This window comes from Hypanus sabinus, chromosome 21 (assembly GCF_030144855.1).
Source record: "Hypanus sabinus isolate sHypSab1 chromosome 21, sHypSab1.hap1, whole genome shotgun sequence".
In the NCBI taxonomy this organism is placed as follows: Eukaryota; Metazoa; Chordata; class Chondrichthyes; order Myliobatiformes; family Dasyatidae; genus Hypanus; species Hypanus sabinus.
The window spans coordinates 39778628-39802381 of NC_082726.1; the positions used below are offsets into that span (position 1 = coordinate 39778628).

General features: G+C 41.4%; 1 protein-coding gene across 7 annotated transcripts in view; it reads right to left on the reverse strand.

Moving 5' to 3' along the window:
- LOC132378983 (rho GTPase-activating protein 22-like) overlaps positions 1 to 23754 on the reverse strand; it is a 472736-nt gene that overhangs the window by 16698 nt on the left and 432284 nt on the right. For all 7 annotated transcript variants that reach the window (XM_059946399.1, XM_059946397.1, XM_059946400.1 and 4 more), the window contains 4 exons: positions 16262 to 16469; positions 11837 to 11969; positions 6867 to 6940; positions 5585 to 5706 (listed from right to left, as the gene is read on the reverse strand). In XM_059946399.1, the coding sequence (XP_059802382.1) occupies positions 5585 to 5706; positions 6867 to 6940; positions 11837 to 11969; positions 16262 to 16469 (537 nt within the window). The remainder of the gene's footprint in view (positions 1 to 5584; positions 5707 to 6866; positions 6941 to 11836; positions 11970 to 16261; positions 16470 to 23754) is intronic.

The window sequence follows — 23754 nt, forward strand, 5'->3', positions numbered from 1 at the left end:
TGATTTTTTAAAAATCTTTAACTGGCAACAAACATTCAGCCTTAAACTAGGCTGCCTGTCAAAAAATGAAAGTTTCTGAAATGCCTCATTAAAAATATTATCACTAGATGTGCCAGGCATAAAACAAAGGGGATCAGAACACAAGGAAATACTGTTAGAGAGCGTGGTTGGAATTTGGACTACACTGCCTTGTGAATGCTGCTTAGGTGGTGCTCTGTGCCTGTGATGCTACTGCCAAGTACAATTTTCATTGCAACTGTGCATACACGCCACTTGTGCATTTGACAATAAACTCGGCCTTAACTTTGTAACACCTTTGGCTTTGCAGATGTGGTGGAGGCAGGTTCCTCTATGGCCTTCAAGAGGCAACTGGACAATTTAAATGTGAGGACAATATTGCAAAGTTACAGAGAAAGTACAAGTGAAAGTAACTAGGGTATTGCAGTGAGAACCAAATGGCCTAATTCTATACTATGACCATACCAACTGCTAAGCTTTGAAAAAATTAACATGTTATATCAAAATAATTCAAAATTGTACATTGCAAACACCAGGAAATCTGCAGATGCTGGATATTCAAGCAACACACACAAAATGCTGGTGGAACGCAGCAGATCGGCCTGAAACGTCGACAGCACTTCTCCCTATTGATGCTGCCTGGCCTGCTGCGTTCCACCAGCATTTTGTGTGTGTTGCTCAAAATTGTATAAGTTTTTATTGGATTTATATTAATTATCATTTTGCCCTTTGCATTCGATGTCCTTTCAATGGAGAAGCTGCTGCAATCCTAAAACGATCAGGTTTCAGCTTCTGAGTGCATTCTTGAAATGTAATTGTTTCAGAAGTCCAATACCTGCAAGTCCAGGTCAGGGAATGGAGGCTGAGAGTCTGAGAGGTGGCCTGTCCTGAAGTTGGAGGCTTGTCTCTGTGTGTGGGAAGGGGCTTGTTTTGTTGTTGCTTCTCGTGTTGTTCTGCTGAACACTGGTTATGATACATTGGTGCTGGAATGTGCGGCAATGCTCATGGGCTGACCCGGCACATCCTTGGGTGTGTGTGCTGGTTGTTAACACAAATGATGCGTTTCACTGTTTGTTTCTACGTACATGGAAAAAACAAACTGAACTTCAATATGACATACTGCGCCCTGCAAGATAGAAACCATGAAGTTGCTGTCAGTTACGAGGAAGAACTACTGTGAACTATGAGGCTACCAGTACTTTTTATCCCCACAAAAGAGTAATCTCACGAACATTAATCGAATTCACCAGAACAAAAACAACAGTACAATGTGATAATGTACAATTGATTTTATGTTGCACTCAATAAAAAATTCTAATGTCAGCATTCTATCACAGTTCTAACTCTGGAAAAAAAATGGTTTACGAAAATAAATTTCTATACTTCATTTCCTGCCCATGTTTATTTTAAATTGATTTGCCTCTCAGACAATTTGTGAAACAAAAGTTTGATCTAAATCACTCTCTGCACATTGCCTCTCTCCGAGTGCCTTAATCAATATCTGCCTTTGTAGCATCATTATAGTTATGGACACCCATCCAATCTATTTTAATTTCTTTTTCATTCTGAGAAGTTTGATACTCTCAGGACCATATTGTCAGCTTGATCTTCACTGTTGACTAAATATTCTGCACCCCCCCCCCCCACACCCTTTCAAAGCAGTAACAGTTCAGTGCATCACCGTTAACATATTGCAGCCTTCCTTAATCATCAGAGGTATAGATTGGAAAAATGCCTGCTTTTTCCACTGAGGTTGAACAAGAGGTCATGGGTTAAGGGCAAAAAGTGAAATGTTTAAGGGGAACATGAGGGAGAACTTCTTCATTCAGAGGGTGATGAAAGTGTGGGACGAGCTGCCAGCAGAAATAGTGGTTGTGGGTTAGATTTCAACCTTTAAGATAAGTTGAGATAACTACATGAATGGGAGGGGTATGGCCCAGGTCAAAGGGACTAGGCAGAATAATGGTTTGGCATTGACTAGATGAGCCGAATTCCCTGTTTATTGCTCCATGACTCGAACCTGTATGGGAAATGTGTAACACTATTCCTTCCTCCCTGGGTCAGAATCCTAGAATATCCACTCCAAATGGATGCAAAGCATCTCATCGCCTCTTTCTCCACAGTAGCTAGGAATGGCATTAAATAACTGCTGATGAGTAATTCCTCAGTATAAATAGAAAAACGGATCACTCGCTGACAGCATCACAACATCCCACTGCGGAATCCAGTTTCTATCCTGGACGTTTGTTAAGTAACGAAACCTCTCAGAGTATAGTTTACAACACCTCGTGCTGGATGAGAGATGCCTGAAGAAAGCGAGAGCCTAACAGTAATATCAGCATGTTTCATAGCGCAAGTTCTTACATATTGTGCTGTGGTGGCGTGTTTTACCTGAACTGATGACAACCTTCTTGTTCAACAACAAAAACACAGAAATCAGAATGCAATGCATCTGCAATTACCAACTTGGGTTAAAATGTAGCCCACTCTCCATATCCAATCACCTTCCCACACTACAAAGCGGACAGTGTCAGGCGAAAAAGCTGGGGCAACCGCACTGTGCTGGCAGGATGGGCTGCAGCTACAGAACATTCTGAGAAAGTTATTCATATGATGAACTGGGTGGAGGTAGCGTTCTACCTGCCCATATAACTGCTTAAGTTTTTCTTCACAGAATGTTATAGGGTAGGCAATGGGCAACATTATAAAATCTTACGGTAAAAAGACCGAGCAGTCAGGTGAGCCATTCAAGTCATCCTGTCATCCATTTATACCACAACTAATTTGTATTTTAGTTCCTTTCCACCATTTTCACAATATGGAAACCTTTAACAAAATCAATATCAGTCTTGAAAGCTTTGCCAACCATTTGTTTGTGTTCTGGTCAACTCTCTCTGACCAGCATTACTTTGTCAAGGAAAATGGTTCATTAACAGTTTCTCTTCTGTTGCAGTCTGACCTGCTGACTATTTCCAGCATTGTTTTTTGCTTTTACCTTCCGGAGCTATCAGCCCATCCTCCCAGAGGCTTAACAAGTTTCCTTGGGACTGATGAAGGGTCTTGGCCCAAAACATTGACTATTTATTTCCATAGACTCTGGCTGACCTGCTGAGTTCTTCCAGCATTTGACTATGTAGCTCTGGATTTCCAGCATCTGCAGAATCTCTTGTGTCTGTTAGTCTCATTTACAGTTCTGATGAAAGGTTTTGGACCTGAAATGTTAACCCTTGTTTCTCTTCCCACGGATGCAGCCTAACTTGCTGAGTATTTCTAGTATTTTCTGTTTATTTTTTCATAATCAATGGCAATGTTTATCATTTCATTAGTCCCCAGGTAAGCCAATGCTACCTGCAGAGAGAAGATTTGGAAGCTTCAGCCCTGTAACTGCTGGTAAGAATTGGAGAAGTTTACAGGCTCAGTTGAAGCCAGCAGGAAAAGTACTATGAAAGATAGTAGTCACATTACTTAAGGATAGCAGAATCATTATCAGCAACCACCCCTTGCAAAAATTAAACCTATGAGTGCTGGTATGTTGTATTATTGAACTCAGAGATGTATGTGGAAGAAGAGTATCTATAAATAATTACAGTGTTGTTCATGGAGGTTTACTGGAGCAATGTAGCAAGCCAAGTCTGGGTGGAATGGAACATTCAAAAGTAACAAAAGGTTTTGGTTTCATAATTGGTCTGAAGAGATGTTCAGAATCAGGCTAATACGATGTGAAACGTATTGTTTGCGGCAGCAGTACGGTCCAAACATAAAATCACTATAAATTTCAAAATAAGTAAAGAGGGCAAACAGAAAGGAATAATGAGGTAGTGTTCATGGGTTGACAGACCGTTCGGAATTCTGATGATGGAGGGGAAGGGGCCTTTGCTCCAACTGATGTCTGCAAATCTACAACCCAGTCTGTTTCGTCTCTCCAATTTAGAGAGCACAGTAGATAGTGAATATTAGGTATACTGTAGATAAATCAGCTGAGAAAGCAGGTGAGGGGAAGGGTGGGATTCCGGCCCAGTTACTCAGTTCACCTCTATGTGACCAGTGGAGTATTTGCAGTGTTCTGCTTACGTTTAAGCTTTCAGCCATTTATACGTAGGTTCTCAGATTATTAACTGTATGTTAACTGTATATATAAAATGGCTTCTCTGTAGAGTGATAATGAAATGGCTTCTTTGTGGGTAACTGATGAGGTAATGCTCTATTTAGTTGGAACGTTTATAATTATTGATAACGGAGAAACTTCCCAATGGTAGCAGTGTTGTTCTATCTGTATGTGTGGGAACCTGGAGTGAATGCGCGGGTTTTTCGGGAGGAGAACCGAAGAGGAAGGACTTGCTGGACACACTCCGATTGACCACTGAAGTTGATCCCAGGTGGCGGGTTGAGGAAGTCAGAGAAAATTGAATAGTGGGCCAAAGGCTTCGATAATTGAGCTCCAACGGTTGTACACGAATTGACTGAACTCTGATAAGTTTTGGCGCCTTTTTTTTATGTTGTATGGCTATTAATTACCTAGATTTATAAAGTGTACTCTGTAAACATACCTTGTGTGCGGTCTGATATTGTGTGTGCGTGTTTGTATCGTGTGCATTGCACACCATCCACTCAAACGGGAGACGCGGTTTGGCAGGTGGACGGATTTTCCCCTAGACATACACAAGCCGATAGTCCTGGTGTTACATATATATTCTACCTTAGTGGCACTTCATTTGCCCAGAACACATGGAAATGCAAGTATTACATCAAATTAAAACTGTACCAGCTTGTTTCAATCAGATTTTTAAAGAGATTTTATTTAGAGATACAGAGTAACAGGCCCTTCTGGCCCAATAAGCCTCTGCTGCCTAATTACACCCATGGGACCAATTAACCTACTAAACCGTATGCCTTTGAGATGTAGGAGGAAACCGCAGCACCCGAAGGAAACACTCAGTCAAGGGGTGAGCAGACAAACTCTTTACAGACAGAGGCGGGACTTGAATCCGGGTCACTGGTGCTGTAAACGCTACATTACTGGTGCCACCCGAGAGATTAGCTTGATTTGGCAAACATACAGTGAAATGTATCGTCTGCATCAGATCAAACCAGCAGGGATTATGTTGGGGGCAGTCCGCAAGTGTTGCCACACTTACGGAGTCAACATAGGATTTCCGCACCTTACAAACCTCAAACCATACGTCTTTGGAATGTGGGAGGAAACCAGATGGTACAAGCACCTTACAGACAACGGTGGGAATCAAACCCCGACCGGTGATAGCTGGTAATATAAAGCAATTGTGCTAACTGATACACTATCGTGGTACTTTTTAAATACAAGCCCAAACCGTTAACAATGATGCCCTTATTGATTATCGACTGGACGTGGGGTTGCTGCCAACACCTCCTAGATGTCTGCTCTTTCTGCAGCATCTCTTCACAGAGTAAACACTTAAAGTAGGAGTTCAGTGGTTTGCAGACCAGCTGAATCCGATGTGCTTCCTAAAGGAGGAGTAAAGAGAGTGCTCTCCCAATTACTGGATTAGGTTGTAGCTGGAAGAGAAGTGGGTGAGTGAAATCTCCTTACCTTCCATCATTGTCACCGGATCCTCCAATTTTGGACGCAAAATATTTGGCCCAAAGACCGTTGCAAGGTTCTGGACACTCATTTTATTAACACTTGAATAAGACTGAACTTCATCAAGGAATCTAGAGACAACATGGTCAATATTAGAATGAAAAATAAAAGCCTACATTCACCAGCATTTTACTGGAATGTACTAGGCTCCCTTCAATGCCCATTGATTATATGCACTTGCACACTCAAGCTTCATTTGTTCACTCTTCTAATTAAAGAACTCTGCTTCTTAGATAAGTTCGGTTACACTTCACATCAAGAGTTACTACAATCCGTCTGCCCAAATGCAAAGTTTTATATATCCGCAATACCGCGTTCCACTGGTCTGACCCTAGGTCTAGGCTTCAGGGATAACTGGGTTACAAACAATTGACAGATATGATAGTACTTCAGGGCTTCTTCAAAACTTCCACCACCACCCCCCCCCCCCCCACCACTCCAAAACAACCAAAAAATCTACCAGAAAAAATCCACCCCATTACAAATTAACTGTACTGAAAAAAAGATAGGTACCATTTAATGGTCACCATTAAAGACAATCATCTGCCCCTCTCCACCCATCACCAGAGATGTGACCACATCTATACAGGGAAAAGGTAATCTGTGCACAAAGACATTCAACAGACCTGTAAATTCAAATGTTTGCCAGTCTCCCTTGCAATTATTAATGCTGCCATCTTTTATTTATTTAGAGATATAATGTGTTAACAGGCTCTCCTGGTCCAACGAGGCCCATACCGCCCAATTACTCCCATGTGACCAATTAACCTACTAACACTCAGGGCTTTGGAATGTGGGAGGAAACTGGAGCACCTGGGAAACACACATGGTCATGGTGAGAAGGTACAAACTCCTCTCTCACACTGGCAGAGTTGAACCCAGGTCACTGGTGCTGTAATAGTGTTATGCTACTGTGTCACCCAAAGTTTATCAATTTGTTTGCATCAGAATCTTATCTAAGATCACTTTGATTCAAATCAAAGTTCAGGCTTTGATTTCAGGCAAGGCAATAAATGGTAACTTTAACGATGTTGCATTAAAGGATAGAAGTTCAATGTCTACACAATGATTGGACAGATGTCAACTTCATTATTGTTTCAAGAATGGAGTTGTGTTTGTAAATCAGTAAACTGCCACTGAATGACACACAGAAAATTTACCCAATTAGATGTTGAGGCACTTCATCACCCACCTCTCGTTCTATTCAACTGAGGCACTGTGCGAACCTCACCTGCAGATATATTTGAGGAGATTGTAATTGGCCTGAGGCAGACCAGTGACTTGTTTGATCAGCTCCTGGACACCCTGAGTAAAAACAAGACCAGATTATTAATTTTTTTTGCAAACCAGCAGAGTATTTAAACAGAAACCCCATTTTTAACCCTGGTTACCAACTGTAAACTGGACAGGTTGGCAGGTCAAACTGCCCAGATTTACCCACCCATTGCCACCTCTGATCTCAGCTGAGCCGGTTGCCCAACCCTGCAGAGGTCGCTTAGAAAATGGTGTCCAATCCTGCTAAGTCATGTGGCGCTAACTTCAACTTTAACAGCAGTCTGGGTGGGAAGGACCACTGAGTTTTGGGGAAGTAGGAAAGTCAGTCACATTTTTAAAATTCATATCTCCATTTGTCTTTATTTATTTGTTTGTTTAGAGATACAGCACAGTAACAGGGCCTTCAGGCCCAATGAGTCTGCACCACCCACATGACCAATTAACCAACTAATCCACATGTCTCTGGAATGTGGGAGAAAAATGCAGCACCCAGGGGAAACAGACAGTGGCAGGAATTGAACATAGTTTCTGGCATTGTAAAGCATTATGTTAACCGCTACTCTAACGTGCTGCCTCATAATTCAGAGCTAGGGATTTTAAATACATCAGTCCTGGCCCTTCAAAAATAGCTCATGATCTCTCCCTCACCCCCACCCCACACTGACACTTATTATTCCTGTCACAATCACGGGTCGATCTTCCAGTTGAAGGCAAACCTGCCACAAACTTGTCTTGACTGATAAATAAGAGAAAATCTTATAGCAAGACAGACGGAAGCAGACTGTCTCAATACGGAGTCTCGACTCTGGTAGAAGTTAGGAAACAGAAAGAGATGCTGTAGACGATTATTAATGTCAGAATTTTTTTTATATATGCAAACAGTATAAAGGGGCAGTATAGTGGTACCACACAAAGAGCTGTTGCTTGATGGATCCAGAGACCCAGGTTCAATCCTGATCTCTGGTGCTTTTTGTGTGGATGTTGCATTATCTCCCTGTGCCTGCATGGGTTTCCTCAGGGTGCTCCAGCTTCTGCCTGTTTATGTTCCTGAGTGTGCTGGTGCATGTTGAAAGCTGGGAGAAGTTGAAGGGAATGTGGGAAAAATAAAATGTGGGACTGGTGTTACTAGGTATTTGATGGTTAGTATGGACTCAGTGGGCCGAAGGGCCTGTTTCTGGGTCAAGTGACTCTGTGGAATGTAGAAAAGGCAGCCAATGGGAGCCGAGTCGCAGATCAGCTTTAACCTGGTTGGATGGTAGAAGAGCTCAAAGGGCCAGATGACTTACTCTTGTTCTAAAGTTGCCTGTCACCCTGTGTCTGTTTCCCCAGCTGTTCCCCAACTAACAGGCAGCATTTAGCCCTTGGGGTTTAAATATGGCCTGGGAGCTTAACCACTGGAGGAGATGTTCTCAATTCTGATGCAAGATTCTAGTCCAGTCTCCTCACTTACTGAAAATGACCAAGGAATAAAACAATCTCAGCTGTAGTGCTACAAACGCAGAGGACAACATGGATTGAAAGTTATACTTTGCAGATTTTAACCTGATCCACAGGAAATTCTGAACATTTAAATGTCTTATAGCATTGAGAAGGCCATTTGGTCCATCTTGCTGAAACTGATTTCCTTCCTCTGCTCATTCTCCATAACCAGGGTCTCCTAATCTGACATAATTGAAGTAAGCAGACTGAGCTGTTTGACACCATCGGTCTGGAGATTCAGGCACGAAATGGAATGATCCCTTGGGAAATCCAACTACCATCTCGAAGTACAGCAGAGCAGGACTTGTGGTGTTTAAACAGGACTTCTGGCTGTTGCCCAAGTACAGTAGGGATAGATTCAAGGCACTTTGTAATTAGCAGCATTTAATTTTTTTTTGTCCCAAACTGAGATCAACTGGAGATCTCCTTTCAACAACTCATGGTTAGTAAAATATAAATAAGCTCCATTTCAAAATTTTAAAATCACATTTTCAGTGAAATCAAATTTCTAGAATGTACATGTAAACAAACTGCCAAAGAGGTAATGACAAGGTTGAAAATTATTTATCTCATTATAAGTCCATAAGACATAGGAGCAGAATTAGGCCATCTGGCCCATCGAGTCTGCTCCGCCATTCAATCATGACTGATACTTTTTTTGTCTCCTCCTCAACCCCAGTTCCCAGCCTTCTCCCCGTAATCTTTGATCCATGTCCAGTAAAGAACCTATCAATCTCTGCCTTAAATACACCAACGATCTGGCCTCCACAGCTGCATGTGGCAACAAATTCCACAAATTCACCACCCTTTGGCTAAAGAAATTTCTCTGCATCTCTGTTTTGAAAGGGCACCCCTCTATCCTGAGGCTGTGTCCCCTTGTCCTAGACTCTCCCACCATGGGAAACATCCTTTCCACATCTACTCTGTCTAGGCCTTTCAACACTATTATGAGGTTGGAAATACCAATAAATACTCAGCAGGTCATGCAGAGTCCATGTAGGGAGAAATAGTTGACATTTCACGTCAATAAGCCTTCATCCACTGCATTGTATTCTTCACAAACATCAGCACATTACTGCCCCAAAATAACTCCCAAAACAAATTAAAATAGGATGAAGAAGGGGCATGCGGGGAGGGGGGGGGGATTGTAAACAACTGTTTGATTATTTGTATCTCTTGTCAGGGCAGAGGACCAATGTCCATGCTGAATGAATGACGGGGGGTGGGGGAGTAATCCAAGTTGGTGGTAGGTCACAGATCAACCATTTACATGGTGAGGCAGCTTAAAGGACTGGACACCTCAACTTCCTTCTTCTACTTCTGACTTATAATGATGGTTGGTAGTCCATCTTAAAAGTGTATTGCTGCCACCAACTGGACTTGAATATGGTGTAGGGAATTGGGAAAATAAAACCTCTACTAGTTCTTATCAAATTAAAAGTGAATTACCCCAAAACAACAGACTGTAAATAATGAAAGACAATATTGTGAATTATATTAAAATCATTTCCATAACTTGGCAAAGTTTTTAAATGAAAACCATCAACTCCCAAATTTAGTAATGCAGCCTGCATTTGCTTTCTTTCAATCTTATATGCTTCACATTGTAAAAGAATGTGTTCAACTGTTGCATAACGATGACAAAACCTGCACACACGATGTTTTGTGAGGAAGTATTTCAGGAGGTATATTGTATACATTTCTCTGACATTAAATTGAACCTTTGAACACACTGGAGTGATATTTTCCATGAAAAAAGGATATTCTAAGTCAATTCAATATAATTCCTTCCCTTCTTGTTTTACCCCCTTCTCCCATCAACCCAACAGTTTTGTGTATTCTGTAAAGGTGTCTCCCCTTACACCCATTATCCCACAAGTCTTGCCATAGTAACAATTCTTAGCTTCTGATTTGCTAAGTGCAAGGTCTAAATCCACAGCTGAACTTGTAATTGCTTTTTTGGCCAACAATCAACCTGCTCATTCCCCTCAACACTTCTATGTGCAGGGATCCACAAGAAAATGATAAAGTTTGAACAGCTTCCAGCAGTAATTCCGACCTACTAATAGAATGACCTGTTTTAAGTCTAGTCAAAACTGAAAAAGAACCTGAACAAATTACAACTTTGCAAGGATAAATTTCCTCCACCCACTGTAAGCCCAAAATGATGGCAACCAATTCTGCTGTATATACTAACAGCTGGTTAATAAGGCATTTCTTTATTGTTACCTGTAATTCAGGCACAGAAACAGCCACACCAACATTCCCAGATAAAATATCATTTGATTAGTAGAAGTGGTTAACACATCACAATAATTTTCCAGACTCTCAGGCATATCAGGATCCTTGGATTTCATTGAATTGTACAACCTAAAATCGACTGGACATCTCACATTCCGGATTCTAGGAGCTGATGGCCAAGTTCTATTGACACTTCCACTGCTGCAATACTGAGGAGTAGACCAAATTTCAAGTTGGATATCACATTTGGTGTACAGATCCCATTTCAGTGGCAAACATTGATTCCTTCAGGAACTTCTGGCTAAAATTTAAGAAATCAGTCTGTCTAACTTTTTATTTAAGGATTTGAATCCAACGTAAAAACAAAAGTCTAGGCAGCTAACCATCCACATTATCTTAAGTGCTGAAGGGAGATTTCATGTTCTTGTTGGCAACTTGTATCCATATTGATTGTACACTAAGTCACATGAGGAGGTGTCTTCCTTGGTTGCAACCATGTATGCATATTAGCTAGAGTTAGCATAGGACATGGATTAGTTTACAACACAGTGAGGTCACATCAACTATAGGAAAGGCAAGAGAAGAAAAGATTAAACTTTACCAAATCTTACAATATTCCAGGTGGTGGGTAAATGGAATGAGCTGTTACAGGAAGTGGGAGAGACCGGTACAATTATAATATTTTAAAGATATTTAGACGAGTACATGAAGAGAAAAGGCTGAGAGCAGGGATTCTCAACCTCAGGTCCACGGATCCCTCGGTTAATGGAGGGGTCCATGGCAAAAAAAAAAAGTTCCGATCCCTGGTTTGGAGGAATATTGGTCAAATGTGGCGAACTGTGTCTTGCTCAAGCAGACAACGTGGTCATTAGGGACAAGTTGGGCCAAAAGGCCTATTTCTGTGCTGTATAACTATGACTCAAATAAATAATTTCAGATTGTAATATTAAATAGTATTAGAGATAATGAACAAACTTTCACAACTGAAGTGTGTTGTTGATTCCTTACCAGATCCAAGCCAGTCCGATGTGTCAGCATTTGGCCCATACCCTTCCAAACCTTTCCAATCCCAGTAATTGTTCAACTGTCTTTTAAAAGTTGCCATTGTACCTGCTTTAACCACTTCCCCTGGTAGCACATTCCAGATACAAACCACCCTGTGTGGGGAATTTGCCCCTCGAGTTCTGATTATATCTCTGTGTTTACCTCTTCTTTGTCCTTAGCCAGCAACTGTGCACATGAAAGGAAGTCTTCATACTTGGCAAATGGGATGACTGGTTCTGGTAACTCCCTCAGGTACAGTTTCAGTAAGGATGCAACTGTGTGAACGTCTGTGTTCCTGAAATGCAAAGTTGTAAACCACGGGAGCTTCGAAAAACCATAATCATTAACCAGCATTTTCTGTCAGCACGTGGAATTGACCACAAAACTGCCCCTTAAAAAGCAATGCCCCTCATTCTGGGGAGTTCAGTAGTCAGGCAGTATCTGTGGAGGGAAATGGAGAATTGACATTTCAGACTAGATCTGACACACTGACTGTCTCTTTCCTTGTCCCTCAGCAAATGCTGACTGACATGCTGAGTTTTCCTCGAGCTATTTGTGTGTTGCTCCAGATTCTAGCCTTGTGACCTACACAGGCACTACTTCGTTCGTGATCTGAAACTGCTACTAGTTTTGTTTATATGTCCGATTTAATGGCTGTGTAAAAAAACATTAAAAATTCAATTTTAGTTTAACCAATGACATTTTACTTACAAATAGCAAGTTTTTAAAATCTGGGTAAGTAAACCATTTGAAAAAATGTCCTAAATAACAGTTGAAATTGATTTCTTGTCAGCCAAATTTCCAAGTAAGTACTGTAGGTTAAGTACCCCTTATCCAAAATCCCAAAATCCATACACTTTCGAACTCCAAATTTTTACTGCACTGACATGGTGTCACAAATGGAAAATTCTATGAGGCATTGGGAAGATCCCCAGGCAATGCATAGGTCTCTGCACACTATCGTCAGTTCTGAGAAGTGACCTTACATATGTAATTAACAGAGGTTAATGAAAAATAGAAAAAAAACTGCATAATGTGAAAAATGGAGATCTCGAGTGTGTATTGAAAAAGTGGATTTGGCAGTGTTGGGGTGAACATATGCTGCTTAATGGTATGCTGATCATGAAACAAGCAAAGATCTCTTACAAAAGTCTGAAAATTGAAGGTAATTGTTTCATGGACAATTATTACAAATATTATACAAAACTACCCCCCCCCCCCACCTTGTAGTTACTGTGAAATGCATGGCTGTTTGAAATTGATGGTGGATATGAAGCTAACTACAGAGTTGGAAACCGACTGGAGATGCAGTTGGCAGCGGTCACTCCACTCTGACAGCTTCCGGAGGACCCAGCCCCATCATGTCAGACTATGCTCTGACTATGGGCTGTTCGCTCTGTGAGCTTTGCACCAACTGTACATAAGCTGTATAAGTAATGTAAAAGGAGTTTGTGTTTGGATTTGGGTCCCATCTTCAAGGTACCTCATTATATTGATGCAAATATTCCAAAATCAAAAAATATTTTAAAAAAATCCAAAACACTTCCAACCCCAGGCTTTTCAGATAAGAGATGCTCAACCTGTACTTGCATATACTTTAATGGAGTAAAACCTTCCAAGGTACCTGACAGGAGCATTACGAGACAACGTAACACAAACACATAAGACCATAAGAGATAGGAGCAGAATTAGGCCATTCAGCCCATTGAGTCTACTCTGCCATTCAATCTTGGCTGATCCTTTTTTCCCCTCCTCAACCCCAAGATGATTCAGGGAAAGCTACTAAACACAGAAGTGTGGTGTAGATTTAAGAAGCAACTGAAGAAAGAGGACAAAGATTTAGTTTCAGGGTAGATGAAAAGAGCAAACAACCAAAAACATTTAGCACTGACCTGGGTTTAAAGATATTTTAAGTGGCAAATTACAGAAATGTAAAGACGGAATTTCAAGAGCCCCCAGAAGCTAAAGATATGGGTGCTAACTGAGGAGTGATTAATATCAAGTGTGAATGAGACTAGAATTAAAACCTTAGGAGACCAAATAATTTGATCACAAAATTACAGGAAGGATATTAATAAGGTTGAAAGAGTGCAGAGAAGGTTTACAAGGATGTTGCCAAGACTTGAGAAACTGAGTTACAGAGAAAGGTTGAATAGGTTAGAACTTTATCTAAAAATTTTATATACCTTTATCAAATCTCCCCTCATTCTTCTACACTCCAGGGAATAAAGCGTAGAAGAATGAGGGGAGATTTGATAGAGGAATATAAAATTATGACGGGTATAGATAGAGTGAATGCAAGCAGGCTTTTTCCACTGAGGCTAGGGGAGAAAAAAAAACCAGAGGTCATGGGTTAAGGGTGAAGGGGGAAAAGTTTAAAGGGAACATGGGGGGGGGGCTTCTTCACACAGAGAGTGGTGGGAGTGTGGAATGAGCTGCCAGATGAAGTGGTAAATGCGGGCTCACTTTTAGCATTTAAGAAAAACTTGGACAGGTACATGGATGAGAGGTGTATGGAGGGATATGGTCCAGGTGCAGGTCAGTGGGACTAGGCAGGAAAATGGCTCAGCACAGCCAAAAAGGGCTGAAGGGCCTGTTTCTGTGCTGTAATGTTCTATGGTTCTATGGAGATCACAGAGATAGAGAGGGACCATGGGTGGTTATTTAGGAAAAAAGCTGAGAATTTTAAATTTGGAGCCAAGATGGATTTGAGAATATCAGAAAGGCGAATAAACAGCACAAGTTACCTCACTGTCAGCAGTGATTTGTACAAGTTTAAATGGAAGATGGATCGAAGATTGGCAGGCCAGTTCACTACTGGAACAGTGAAGGTGAGAGGTAATAAAAGATGGAGTAGCAGCTGTGCCTAACTGGGAGGTAACTTTCTTTTACGTGCAAAGTTCTTTCCATAATTTGCCCATATTTGTAAAGCTAGAGCTTGAGATGATTAAACGTTTCATTAATGTTATTCCTTTCCCCCCACCACCTCTGAGTTGACCTTGTGAAGGAGCAATAGTGATGTTTTAGATCTGCAGGAATTTGTGCCTAAACGAATTGGAAGGGACCTTTGCAAGAGAAAACACAATGAGAGAACTGAACAGGATCGATAAAGTTTACTTGGGACAATAAAGTGTTTTGACAACAGAAACACTAGAAAGAAAATGCACTTCACCTGAATACTTAAACAAGAAAGCTATTTAAGCCAGAAAAATTGAGATGGCTAGTTTCGAGACAGAGACTTGTTTAGCACTCCTTTATACATGCAAACATGTATAAAGGATACATGCAAACTTCTATGATCACCCCTCATTCTCTTATGTTCCAATGGAAAAGTCTCAGCTTGATCATCCTCTCTCCATAATTCAGTGTGACAGTATTGGAAAAAGTTCTTTCAAATAGAGTGCTGTGATGCCACCAAATTAGAACATCTCTGTCACATATTTCCTTTGTTGTTTCAATGTAGCCCAAGTTGTATGCTGGAAGGTTAGACAGGACATGTACTACAGGCCTGTCTCTCATCCTGATACTGGAGCCAAGGTTGAGTGGGCAAACAATGAAATCAGCATTGCCATGTATGCCCCATTACTTGAAGTAATGATTAAACATAGGGTCCCATCAAGTCAATCCTGAAGAATCACACAAATATAATGGTTTCCAAATTTAGGTGCGGTTCTAATGTAAAACTAGTTAGAAATTTGTTGTAAATTACTCAAAAGATGGCTGGAAAATTTACCATTCAAATACCAACTTATCTGTTAATTAACTTGGACAGCCTAATGGACATTAGAACCAGAAATGTCAAATAAAGAACAGTTTACATTTAGAGAATGAGAAGGTTCTGCTGAGCAAGATCACTGTTTAAAATGACAGCAAATTAGTACAAGATGATTAACAGCCTTTAGGCACACCGCTACCAGAGTCAGTAAGTTGGCTTTATACCATTGAGGGTTAGTTCTTCTGGGAAGAATGTAAGCAATGATGAAACCGTTCCATTGTTTGAGAGATGAGGCACTCAAAGTATCAGGACTTGAAGGCATCAATTCCCAGTAATAACTGTTATTTGGTTAAATTTAAAGCCAGTGAACTACAAACCTCTCAGATGAATGTACTGTAGAACTCCAATGATCTGGAACCATTTGGAATTTGAGCAGTGATTTTAGTAAAATTACAAGTTTATTGATGTTGCTCTTAACAAACCAAGTTTTTTTTCTTATTTCGTTTTTTTAAAACATTATAAAGTACAAAATATTTCCAGTAAACAAGACAAATTTAAAGAGAACATTAAACCTCTAAGTGCTCTGTTCTCTGGCTATAGAAGTACATGCTCCTGACCCTAATCCTGCATCAACCACACTCCAGACTCCTTGGCCCTGACATCAATCCTAGGCTCACATTCCAGACTATTGACTGAGCCGTATGCAGAATTTATAAACAATTGGCTGCTGGATTATCTGAGCTTTACGAGTAGTTGGTCAAATAGGTTCATGAAGCAAACACATCTGAGAAGTTTATCATGCAATGGCTTCAGATTTAACTAAACACCAGTAGCCTGCAGTATTTGAACAATATAAAAAGGTAAGAATTTACTTGTCAAACAGAGGCTTTTCTCCACAGTTGAAAGAATCCTGGAGTTCTTTGACCAGGTTGGCTTGCCCAGGCATGCGAAATAACCCTTCTTCATTAAGGCCATTTTCTCTGATAAAGTCCACACACTGTTCCACTAATAATGGAGCCAAATGCCTTCCAAATTTCCTCTCGTATTGGACTGTATCTTCCAAACGCTGTCCAAATATACCTGTAATAAATCAGAATCTGTAGGAGTGATTTCCCTCATCAAGGTCCTTAATAACACTCTCTTCCAATACATGTTACTTCAGTCTGAGAACTGGAACACCAGATTTCAAGCTAAAAGACACTTGACTCTAAATAATTTAATTACAATGCTCAAGTTGACTTTGCATGCATCCTTCCCTTCCTTTGTATAGGAATGTTTTGTCTCTGTATGTTTTAAAAGGTTATTTCAAATATTTTCTTTCCACTTATCAACTCTGCAGAACTTAAAAACATTATACACATATATGGGGAAACTGTTTTTTAAACCTATCTTCCTAGGCTGGACAGGATACAAGGAAATATAACATGCCATTTGTGAATAGTTGAGGATCTTCAATCACTTTAGTCACAATTATTCTTTTACTCCCCTGCACTAACACACAGAAAATATTCAATCAAATCCAGGGAGGTCAGGTTCCAGCCTCAAGGCTGGGCGAGAGAACAGTACAATATAGCACAGGCACAACTCTTAGACACAAGTGATTCTGCAGATGCCAGAAACTCAGAGAAACACACACAAAGTGCTGGAGGAACTCAGCAGGACAGGCAGCATCTATGGAGAGGAATAAGCATTCAACATTCAACAGGCAGACTGTTTATTCCTTCCCATAGATAATGCCTAACCTGCTGAGTTCCTCCAGCATTTTGTGTATAGTACACAGGAAGAAGCCCTTCAGCCCACAACATCTACGCCAACAACAATGCCAAATGAAAGTAAACCTATCTGCCAGCTAGGATGACACTCTATGAAGCAAGGAATGTTGAGATATTTGATGGGGAGGGTGTGAGGGGGAGAAGGGAGAAGGGAGAGGGCTCTCTCAATAGTAGTTGGTTTTAGACTAAGGGACACAGGTATTCTTTGTCAAAATTTCAAACAAGGTTTGTACGCAGAACAGAAATTCACTGCCTGTACAGGCAGTGCAAACATCATTACCCAGGGCTTCCCAAAGGGATCTGAATGGTCATTTGAGCTGGAATAATCAGTGAGATACAGAGAAAGATATTGTAAGGATTAATCTGCCATAGACCTGAAAGGTCACATTTCCATCTCCTGTGCTGTAGCAATTCCATTTTAATTTTATCATTTCAGATCTGTTGTTGACTAAGAATCTTGCTCTTCATACAAATCTTGTATCCTTTGGCTAAAACCTTAAACCAGTGTTTCCTGGACCTTCAACCACCTTCCACTTTTGGCGTTCAAGCCTGATAGATGCCATCCTGTACGCCTTTCAAACCCAAGGCATATTTTTCAAGACATGGAATTGTGGAACTTTTTAATCTTACAAAATTGACCATGACATCTCTGGAAGACTGCCTTAAGTCCCATCCTTTTCACCTGGACTCATGCACCTTTGACTCTAAACACCAGAAGTGAAGCAAACATGCCAAGCTGCCAGAGATGATGTATGGCAGATCCAGTCCAGCTCCAGTGACCTTCTCAGTCAGCTGACAACATCACCATTGCTTCAAGATCTGCACTACAGTTCTTCCTACTTGCCTATGTTGGCCAACTTCAATCAAGAAACATCAGAATATTCTAAATGGCTTCAGGAACCCATGGTTAGGAGGCAGTAGCCGGTCTCTATTCCCTCGTGGTTACAGAGAGTGCATCTGTGGGCATCTTTCAATCTGTACTGATGCTCCAATTCCACACTACCCAAGTCAAATCAGACAAGGTTTTACTGTGTCAGTTAACATATGAACAATGGCCACTGTACCAATGTACTGAGAACACAAACTATGTGTAGCCATCCCCAGCAGGAGTCACAGCCCATGGGAGAAGGTATTAGGATGCTGTAGTCCATTTGGCCCGTCAGATCCATTCTGGATCTCAGTAGAGTAACTCCACCAGACGAATCCCCTTCTCATTTTCTATACACCTGCCACATTCTCTCTCAAGCCCATCAACTCCCCTTTGATTCTACACCCAGAAGAAACTTGTGCAACCATAAGGAGCACTAATACCAGAACAGAGCGCCCTAGGGGTCAGGGCTCAACCAGGATCCATGATGTTGCAAGGCTTCCTTCCATTGGCTACCATTCCATTTCAGCATCTCAGTCAAGAGCTGAAGGTGCTGAGCTGTCCTGTCACAGAGACAGCAGGAACCATTGATGGGGCAGATAAACACAGAAGTATCATCTAGGAGAGAACTGACCCAAGAGAAGAGATACAATAAAGACTTGGAGATTAGCTTAATTTGTCACACGTACGTCAAAACACACAGTGAAATGTGTTGCTTGCTTCAAATCAAATCAGCGAGGATTGTGCAGGGCAGCCCACAAGTCTCATCACACTTCCAGCACCAACACAGCATGCTCTTAACCCGATAATTCTAACCATGCATGTTTGGAATGTGTGGGGAAACCAGAGCACCCGGAGGAATCTCACACGGTCATGGGAAGAATGTCCTTACAGACAGTGGTGGGAATCGAACCTCATTCTTCCAGCTGGTTCTGTAAAGCATTGCGCTAACCACTACGATACTGTGCAACTCCATGTTGGACTTAAATGCCAGGAGGTGCCTAGAGAGATGGGCCTTCAGTTTGTAGAAGAGAGTGGCACACACAAAATGCTGGAGGAACTCTGCATGCCAGGCAGCATCTTGGAGAGAGTGTATGATTTAATTCCGTCTAAGAGCCTTAAACCATAAGAAACATGTCCTGTTACTTGCTTCTGACTGCCACCACCACATTCTGATCTGCTCAAATGATGCTCACATTGTGACAATAAACATTTGCTTATCACACTGACACCTCAGTTGGCAAGTTACAAAGTAGGTCAAAGTTGTGACAATCCAAACAAAGTGCTGAGGCTTATTCCTTGATGAATTCATGTTATGGAAGTTAGATTAAATGCATATGAAGCCACTATCTGATGTCTTTTGGAGTAGGAGGGAAATTTTGCTCTCCACTCTACAAAGCAGAACATCAAAGCAGTGGAGGAATTGTGGGAAAAGTCCTTATAGGTCACTTCTAGAACTGAGAGGATTGTCTGCAAGGAGACAAGGAACAGGCCAGGAATCCCTCTCTCTGGGAATGCAGAGTGAATCACAGAGCAGTCTTCAATTCTACACCATGATAGAGGAAATGAAATGTGAATGGCTGAAACTGAGCTCTAAAACAAGAAAGTTTCACAAAAACACTAACAACTGGAAAACATTGAGAACATGGAATTCACTGAGTTCCTCCAGCAGTTTGTGTTTTGCTTTGCATCTCCCAGACCTCAGTTCAGGGTACCAATAGGACAAATCTTTAGCAGAGTGCTGCTGAATTAGGGTGAAGAATTCACCACCAAGCAACCGAGAAGTAGGAATTATCCTGTATCAAATTTTAAACAAGCTTCTCAGCAGACATTACTTCCTAAAGAATACAAGCTGCATGAACAACCACAAAGCACAAAGGAGTTTTATTTGTGGACCTCTGTCCAACTGATTTTTAGTTTGCATTGCTCTCATTTATCCCTGAAAAATAGTGCAATGCACTGTACTTTCAGCCACAATAATGTTATTCAATGGGTTTATTTGGCCACCAGCACCCATGTAAAAATCAAAACTCCACTCAGACAAAAATAGATTTTAAGTAGCACAGGAGAGAGAAGGTAGGCTTTACCTTCGTGGAAAATGTTTGTTTGAAATCTCCTATTATTGGTGTACTAAATGTGTTGAGCCCCAACAGCTAAATGGGGACCAGCAGGGAAAGAAAATAATGATATTTAGCATTGCTGGTGGCTTCCTTCCCCACTTGCTACATGGAAATGGGATCTGGACAAATGTCAGTGACATGGAGATATAAGCAACTGCAGCTGCTGGACTGCAGATCAAAAAACAAACTACTAGAAGAACTAGCAAATCAAGCAGCATCTGTGGAGATGGAGGGATAATCAATTTTCTGGATCAGGACCCTGTAACAGTCATCTAGCAGTTTACTTTTTGCTCCAAATCCCAGTCATGATTGCTTTGCGACTGTTCTATCATTGCTGCAAAGATCCATGGGAGGTGGGTCAGAATGCTCTCTCCATGGTAACCAGTATCGCTGTCGAAATGTTTGCTGTGTAGATGAGGGAATACATGCATTACCAAACTGCTCTTCTCAGCATCCTTGTTTCTTAATGAAGCTGCCAGGATGGAAAGGACTGATAGCAACAGAGGTTGGGACTTTCCCATTGCAGCATAGGAGAATGATGGATAATCTTAGAGCTGTATAAAATTGAGGAATAGATAGGGTCAATGGTCACAGTCTTTTTCCCAGGGTTGGGGGGAGGGGGGGAATAAAGAACTAGAGGGCAAAGGTTTAAGGTGAAAGGGAATAGGATTAGTAGAATCATGAGGAGCAACTCTTTCACCCAGAGTGATCAGTTTATGGATTGAATTACCAGAGGAATAGTTAAAGCAGGTAGATTAACAACACTTAGCACATCCTTGAACAGTAACATGGATAGGAAATGTTTAAAGGGATATTGGACAAACACAGGCAAGTGAAGCTAGTTTAGATGTGCATCTTGATCAGCATGGACCAGTTGGGCTAAAGGACTCATTTCAAGTTCATTGTCCTTTCAAACGTACACATGTATACAGCCAAATGAAACAATGTTCCTTCCAACAGAGTAACTCACACACATAACACAAAATGATATTATTTCTTAATCTACTAATGGTAACAAGGTGCAATTCTGACACAAGTCAAAAAATAAACAGCATAACGCTACTGATGGCTCACGTGTGATGAGACCTGGGTTGTGGTAGGGAGTTCAGTAATCTTACAGCCTGAGAAAGAAGCTGTTTCCCTTCCTAACGGTTATTGGCCTTATGGCACTGTACCTTCTGCCAGATGGTAGGGTGTCAAAGAGATTGTTGGACAAATGGGAGGGATCTTTGCCAACACTAAGGGCTCTGCATACACTCCGCTCCTGATAAGTATCTCTGATAGGTGGAAGAGAAACCTCCCAAAGAGCCTCTCGGCAGTCCTCACAATCTTTTGTAGGGATTTTTGGTTAGATGCCTTGCAATTCCTTTTATAAAGTCCCTGACAACCATGGTGCATTCATTCCGAGCCTTTGAGGGGTTCTTGAACACAACCCAGTCCACTGACTCAAAACAATCCCATTGTTGCTCCCCTGTCTCCTGCAACCACCTCTTTGCTGTTCTCATCTTTGAAGCCTTGCTCTTTAGCCTCTGCCTGTATACAGCCAAGTGATCAGATTTGTTGAAATATGGTCTAGGCATGGGACAGCAGGCATTCCTAATTGTAGTATAGCAGTGCTCGAATGTGTTGGGGCTGCTGGTGCTGTAGCTTAAATGCTGATGATAATTGGGCAGAGATTGGACTTGGGCAAGTCCGGCTGAACTTTCCGACTATGATCTGAAAGGCATTGGGCTAGGCTGCTTCCTGTTTGTTGATGACATATTGACCAGTTGTGTCACAGTCTGGTATGGAAACATCAATGCCCTTGAATGGAAAATCCTACAAAATGTAATGGATACAGCCCAGACAATCATGGGTAGAGCCCTCCTCACCACTGAGCACATCTTTATGGAGCACCATTGCAAGAAAGCGGCATCCATCATCAGGAACCACCACCACCCAGGCCATGCTCTCTTCTCACTACTGCCATCAAGAAGGTACTGCAACCTCAGGACCCATACTACCAACATTCAGGAATAGCTATTACCCCTCAATCGTCAGACTCTTGAACCAGAGGGGATAACTTCACTTACCCCATCAGTGAACTGCTCCAACAATCTATGGACTCACTTTCAAGGACTCTTCATCTCATGATTTTGATATTTATTCCTTACTTATCTTTTTTTTCTTATTTTGTATTTACACAATTTGTTATCTTTTGCACACTGGTTGTTTGTCCTATTGGGTGTGGTCTTTCATTGATTCTGTTGTGTTCTTTGGATTTTCTGTGTATGACCACAAGAAAACAATCTGTGTTGTATATGTTGAGATGCACATATGCTTTGATAATAAATTTACTTTATAGTTTGAATTCCTGTACTTAATGACAATGCAGCTGGTCAGAACATTTGATGGTACTACTATAATAATTGATTAGATTGGGGGTGGGGGGCAGAGTGGAGCCTCACTCGCCTTAATCTCTTCAGGAAGTGGAAACACTGCTGTGCTTTCTTGATCAATGAGGTGATGTTGAGGGAGCAGGTGAGGTCATCCATGAAGTGCACTCCCAGCTAACTCTCCCCACGAAGAAGTTGTGTTTTTCCATGCTGTATGACTATGCTGGCTCTCTGCCCATGCAACACCCCACGCCACTGAGACACAAGCTCTTAAGTGTGCAGGGAGGATACGTGCTCTTACAAATGTTCACAATGAACGCCCACAAAGACTCCCTAGCCCCCACCCCCTGAAAAGTAGGAAACCGTTTCAACTCAGTGCATAGATCAAAAAGAGCCATATCCCTGTCTCTATAGCAACATCCATTTGTTGACTGTGCGCTTTGCAATTCATTAGGAGTCAAGGAACACTCGCCACAGATTTTGCTCTGGCCCCAGCTGGAAAGGCAGAGAAGAGAGCCACTCACGTTGATGACATTGCCACCCGTGAAGGTGACAGTGGAAAGGTCACCCAGACTCTGATGAATGCACTGGGAGGTACCCAGGTCCAAAATCAGGATAGGTGGGACCACTGCCAAAACCTGACGCAAGGGCTTTGCATCACTCAGAAGATAACCATTGTGAGAAGGCAGCTGCTGGTTATGTGCACATTACACAAAAACAAAATGTTTAAGCTTTGTCTCTTGTGCTCACCATAATCATTTTAAATTAATGAGTGGTTGATTAGTTTAGAAATACAGCATAAATTTAGGAATTATGTAATTCTTCCCCCTCCAATCCATAAGATCATGGATGGCCAATTCAATAATAATCCTACCCTGACCTTAAAACTATCAAACTCTGTTTTGACATTTTCAACCAACCCCCAGTTTAAAAGACATTTTCCACATAGAAGGGTGCAGGACTTCAGACTTGTACTCAAAAAGAAAACTCAGCTCAAGATAAACTTGAATTTAAATATTGTGCTCTTTAAGGAAAAAAAGTTGTCATTAGTGCTAGAGGAATCATGGAATATAACGGATGAAGTTAACTGAATTTTGGATAATCCACTGCGATCACAATGAATGGCAGAACATGTTTGATGGAGTGAATGGGCTGGCCTGCTTCTATTTTTTGTCTCTTCCCTCCCCAGACACCCCCTCTAAACCATCGTATCTTTTAAAGAGCTCAGTT